The following is a 6,000-nucleotide window of genomic DNA, read 5'->3' as shown; positions in this document are numbered from 1 at the left end:
ATAAAAAATATATTTAATAAATTAAAAATATAAATAAAAAATACTCTCATAAATATACCACGTAATCTTTGCCATTACATATAAAAATTTGATTTTTATATAATAAAAAAATAAATTTAAATTTGCAAATAAAATTAGAATGAAATTTAAATCCTATCTTACTCATTGTGAACCTCTTTCAAACTTAATTAATTAAAATTAAAATTAAAATTAAAATCTCACTTGTGATTATGCATAACAATTAACAACCATCACAATTCAAACCTATCATAGTCATATTCGACTCAATATAGTAGCCATTTGACAAAAATTATCACATGTCATTACACAACACATCACATTTATCGTTTCTTGAATATACAGCGTGTGAGGAAAGGAAGCCGTAGCAGTAGTAATGTGGAAGAAAATATTATCTAATAATTTAATTTAACCCGAGGCTGACATCCCAAAACGGAGAAAAACTCAAATCTTACACTGTGGAAGCAGTGATAGTGTATACCCAAGAGAGAGTGCAAGATCACAGTGATTTTGCCACATTTGCTTTCCTGAAAGGAAAAATTAGAAAAGAAAAGAAAAGAAAAATGGGGAATCGACGGTTTACTCAGGTGGCAATGAGCGACGACGAGGACGAAGAACCGCCACGTCCCAAGCAGCAGCCAGCTTCCTCTTGTTCTCCACCGTCGAAGCAGCAGCAGCAGAAGAAGAGGAAGCGCATGAAGCTGCAGGAGGAAGAAGACGAGGATGAGGAGGAGGAGGAGCAACTGCAGCAGCAGCAGGAGGAGGAGGAAGAGGAGGAAGAAGAGGAGCGGAAGAGGAAGAAGAGGAAGGGGAAGGAGAAGGATAAGCATGTGGAAGAAGAGGAACCCCCTCAGGAAGACGCCAAGCCCATTGGCGATCCCATTAGGGTTTCTGGAAAGGGGAGAGGTAGGAAGAAGCATTTCGAGTCATTCGAGTTTGATGGAAACCAGTACACTCTGGTAACCACCACCACTTTTTCTTCTCATTCCATAAACCCTACTATTATGTTACACTTGATGAATTTCACAATTTCATTGCTTTTATCACTTACTTCAAATTGATTGTTATTTAATGAAATTGGGTTGTGAAACTTGCTATCTAAGAACTTTTGTTGCATTGTTCTTTTTTCTGCAGGAGGACCCTGTACTTCTTGTTCCTGAGGATAAGGACCAGAAACCCTATGTGGCTATTATTAAAGTGAGTATTAAGTTCTTTGCAAAATATTACTTTTGAATATATTGTTGGCACAGTTGAAGCCTATTTATTGGTGCCTACGTTCTGTCCTGGGTTTGTGATTTATAGAGTGGTGTGTTTTGGTGTCAGGATATTACACAGTCCCTAAATGGCAGCATGATGGTTACCGGGCAGTGGTTTTACCGTCCTGAAGAAGCAGAAAGGAAAGGTGGTGGCAGTTGGCAATCACGTGATACAAGGGAACTCTTTTATAGTTTCCACCGTGATGAGGTTCCAGCTGAATCTGTTATGCATAAGTGCGTTGTGCATTTTGTTCCCATACACAAACAGCTTCCGAACCGGAAGCAGCATCCTGGCTTCATTGTACAAAAGGTGTATGACACTGTAGAAAGGAAACTCTGGAAGCTAACTGATAAGGACTATGAAGACAACAAACAGCAAGAGATTGATGAGCTTGTTCAGAAAACCCTTAAGCGGATGGGTGAATTGCCTGATATCGAGCCCGAAGAAGCTCCTGCTGCTGATCAGGAAGATGTTATGAAAAGTAAAAGGATTTTAAGGAAGAAAGGCATTTCGCCTCTTGATGTTTCACGAGAGGAGGAATCAGGTCGTAAGGGTGACCAACATCTGAAACCCGAAACACCCGGGAGTTGTGTAAGTAATTCCTCTGAGCATTATCGCATATTAGTGGATTGGAATGTGTTAACAGGGGATACCCATCGTGACAAAGTCCTGGAGAAGTTGCTTCAAAGTGTTCAATACGTGTTTAATTCGGATGACAGCATAAAGAAGAAAGAGAAAGGAAGTGAAAATTCTGATCCAGGTTATAATGGAAGCAATAATAGAACTTCCCAATCACCAAATGAATGTCAAGATAAGGTTCAGAAGGTACTCGGTGAAGATTCCAGTTCTGGTTGTGATCCCCAGTATTGTATTATGTATTTTCTATTATATACCTTGAAGATTATTATGTATTCATTGCTTGCCTTTTCCACTCTGCAGAGTTCCAAGTCTTTGGTCTGGCCGGATGCTGCAGTAACAGCTGTAGTTGCTTTGGAAAAAGTTTCACATGAGACACTTTCATCGGATTATCAGAAGTATAACCAAAAGCTTCGGCAATTAGTTTTTAATCTGAAGGTTAGAAGCAGCTCTTCTGCATAACAATCATATACTTGAAATGACCAAAATATTACACTTGGATGCTACATTTTATCTTTGTTTACAATGTGACTTTTGGACTTCTATTTATAACTTTCTATTATGTTTTAAAAGTGATTTGAAAGATATGAAATATGGTGAAAATGGTGGCACTCTTAGCTAGACCATAGGTCATGTGATAACCAGTAAGGTACTGATTGTTACTTTGAAATTTTCTAGTCTATACAAACTATAGTTTGTTTTCATCTTTTTGTATTTCTAATCCTGTACATTTTTTTACCATTTTAAGTTGCATAAATTTAGTAAGTCAGTATGTACCTATTTTAATTTAGTATTCAGAGATGATGCGGACATCATTGTTGGGTGAATATAAAGAAATGAGCCCCATATTTTTGCTACATGATCTGTGTTATCTAGGTGGTATTATCCAGACTTATCATATCTAGAATAGTTTCTAAGAAGATTAGAACTGTGGTATGACAACTTGACAAGATTCTTGTGCATATTTTTATTAAGACTGAAAATTAGGAAATTTTTTGCCAGTATACTATTTGATGCAATGAAATTCCTAGGACAGAGCAGAGGTGGGTTGATGTAGTAAGAAGTGGTCTATGTATCTCCTGTCTTACTGTTATGTGCGGTAGTAAGCTCGCTGAAGCGCATAAGGAAAGTGTCTGTTTTCGTTGATGGATTTTTATCCTAAAGCTGGATGAGTGTTAAAAGAAAAAAACTTTGTTTACATGTTACTTGCAATGAGATTATATTTTCTCTCTTCAATGTACCTTTTCATCTCTTATTGCCCCAGCCCACCATGTGACAATAATTAGTAATAATTGCCAATTTATTTTCTTCTAGAGAGACGTGTTGGATAGGTGAGTTAGTTCTGGGGGATTTTTACTCTTTTTTCTTTATCATCAAATTCCACTCACATCTGTTGATGTGAATGTTAGTGTGTGCATGGAGTGTTCAGTGCTAACTTACTATATGTTTATGGTCAATCTCTATTATAGTAATGGAGTAAAAACATAATAAGCTGGCTTTCTATGATGATATATTTAACAATAGTTTGTCTGTTATATTTTCCTCACCATCACCACTACTAATGCTCTTTTTGGCTGGAGAAAGCAATTTGGATCGCTATATGTGTTTTTTTTATATAATAAATGATGGTTTCCTTATAGTTACATTTTTTTTTTCTCTTGGGGATCTTTTCAGAACAACACATTGCTAGCACGTCGTCTGTTAAATGGAGAATTGGAACCTTCAAAAGTATTTAACATGACACCCAATGAATTGAAGGTATTAAGTTTATTGCCAATTTTTATCTGTTTTTCTTTTTATTGGAACTTTGAAGCTGTCTGCCCAATTTGTTTTGTAGTCTCTGTAATCTCAATTTTCAATTTAGATTAGTAGTTTCTTGTGATTCTTTGTTCAGTCAGTAGTCAGTGTTTTTATATTTTTTTTATCATCCTAATTATATTCCATTTATTTCACAAATTTCTTCATGTTAGGGAAAAAAAATACAACTAGAATTACACTCTAGTTTGGATTGGGTTGATTACTGTGGTCAACTTTCCATTTTTCTCAAAACATCATAAATTCACAAAGCAAAAGAAAAAAAAAAGGGAGAAAAAGAAAAAAATCCTAGTGCTTTGTAGAGCAAATATAAATTGTGTTTGGATTTTATGAGCTGATTTTTTATTGTGTGCCTAAGGACTAAATATTTGAAACTACAGGAGGGTTTGACTGCTGATGAGATATCCAAGAAAGAGCCTGATGAGTCACAGCACATGCAGGTTAATTTTATTCCTCACTGCAATGTTTATGTTATGTTACCTGTTACATTAGTGATGGTCAGCTTTTCCATCTGGAAACAGATGACCGATGCGCGCTGCAGAAGATGCAGAGAATGCAAGGTGGGTTTGAGGGATATCATCCATGCAGGACATGGCGACAGATATCAGGTTTGAAGTTTAAACTCTTATCTGTTTTCCCCTGATGCACTTTTTAGGCCAATTTTAAGATGAAGTTTTGGTATGCATAGAGGAGTACTTAATTTTATTTAAAAATTAACAAAAATAAAATAATACATTCGACGTGATAGTTATCCAACCTCTCATCAAAGAGAATTTTCATCTCTTTATCATTTAACCTTTCAACCATAGTATGAACACCTTTTTTTTTATGGTTTTCTTAACTGTGCTATGGTTTCTTCAGCTGGAATGTATTGCCTGCGGTAACTCATGGTATGCCTCACGTGATGAGGTATCAACACTGACCATAGATGCTTCTGATTCTAAACGGAGTAGTGTAGGGACAGCACCGTGGGCCACTGCTAAATTCGAGAGTGTTGAGAAGAAGCTGGTGAGCCCTCGTGAACCTGAAAGAGCTGGTAATGACATCTTCAAGAAAACAAGCGAAGCATATATGCCTGTATTGGACTCCCAAAAATCATTTGGCAAGTCCAGGAAAGATGACAACACTGAAGCTAAAAAACAAGCTGACTAGGAACATTCTGTTCTCTATAAAGTTTGGTTGTACCTAGCAATCTTTCTTTCTTTTTTTTTTTTTTCTTCTTTTATTGGAGTGATAGTTGCAAAATAGTCGTGTATACTGTATAGTTCTCTTCTAGTCTAGTTTATTTTGTGCATGCATTGCCCTTATTTCCTCTGTATATCATTAACTGAATTAATCACACAAACACTCTCTAGTGCTAATTTTTATAAAAACGGATTCTTACACACATTTAAGTGATATAGTTTTTTCTTTTTAAACAAACTATAATGATATATTCTTCTAAATATTCTCTCAAATTTTTTTTGGTAAGATATTTTATCTTTAAAAAAGACGAGACAATCTTTAAATGAGATTAATATTTTGATGATTTAAAAATACCTAAATTTTTTTTAGAAATTAAGAGAATATTTAAGATATTTTTGAGTTGGATTATATTTACTCAATGCAAATTAAAATTTACCAATGAGATATCATTCATGTTACATAGATATTAGAATTAGATATTAATCGTATAAAAATACAGAATGATTTTGTATTTATAATTAAAATATAAATATATTAATTATTAATTTACGAATTTTATAAAAAAAATTAATCATTTTAATAATTGTTTTATAAAAAAATATATAAAACATACAAAAGAAAACAAAAGAAAAGTGTGTCATCCAGTCCAAGATTGAAGATTCCGTGGGTTTGATATGTCCCACAGCCACTGCTATTGAATTTAGGTTAGTGTCCCGCCAATCCAATCACATCCACCTATCTTCCGTTTCTCCCCAACCTTAACCCTAGTCAAATTTACTTATCTAACCCCGTTCTGGCATGCTCCGAAAAAATACCAAAAAATATTTTGACCTGGTCAACGTCTTTTTTTGGGCACCTCCCACTTCTGAGACCCTCAGACCAACCCATTACTTGCCTTGTCCAATAGGGAAACGACACAAAGGGCATCTTCGTCAAATAAAATTCACCAAAGCAGATCTGATTCTGCATCCGACAAAACTGATTTATTGTGCCGAATTTCTTATTATTATTTCACCTACAAACATCTAATTATTGTTTAGTAGTGGGATTCTGCTCTAATTATATTATATATTGCCATATATCCCGTAT

General features: G+C 35.0%; 1 protein-coding gene across 2 annotated transcripts; it reads left to right on the top strand.

Annotated features, from left to right (window-relative positions):
- The first annotated feature begins 291 nt into the window (after positions 1–291).
- On the top strand, positions 292–5,115 carry LOC107630794 (bromo-adjacent homology (BAH) domain-containing protein). Of its 2 annotated transcripts, XM_016334037.3 has the most exons (8): positions 292–977; positions 1,153–1,215; positions 1,342–2,100; positions 2,215–2,349; positions 3,586–3,669; positions 4,107–4,166; positions 4,248–4,334; positions 4,588–5,115. In XM_016334037.3, the coding sequence occupies exons 1-8, from the start codon at positions 582–584 to the stop codon at positions 4,876–4,878; spliced, it is 1,875 nt and encodes a 624-aa protein (XP_016189523.1). In that variant the 5' UTR covers positions 292–581; the 3' UTR covers positions 4,879–5,115. The 2 variants fall into 2 exon arrangements, with proteins under 2 accessions (XP_016189523.1, XP_088365592.1); XM_088509466.1 differs by having other exon boundaries at positions 394–977; positions 1,342–2,349.
- Positions 5,116–6,000: the final 885 nt, after the last annotated feature.

This window comes from Arachis ipaensis, chromosome B3 (assembly GCF_059453495.1).
Source record: "Arachis ipaensis isolate K30076 ecotype BB chromosome B3, ASM5945349v1, whole genome shotgun sequence".
Taxonomy (NCBI): Eukaryota; Viridiplantae; Streptophyta; class Magnoliopsida; order Fabales; family Fabaceae; genus Arachis; species Arachis ipaensis.
Note: the sequence above shows the minus strand (reverse complement) of the source record. Positions and strands in the feature narration are given on the sequence as shown.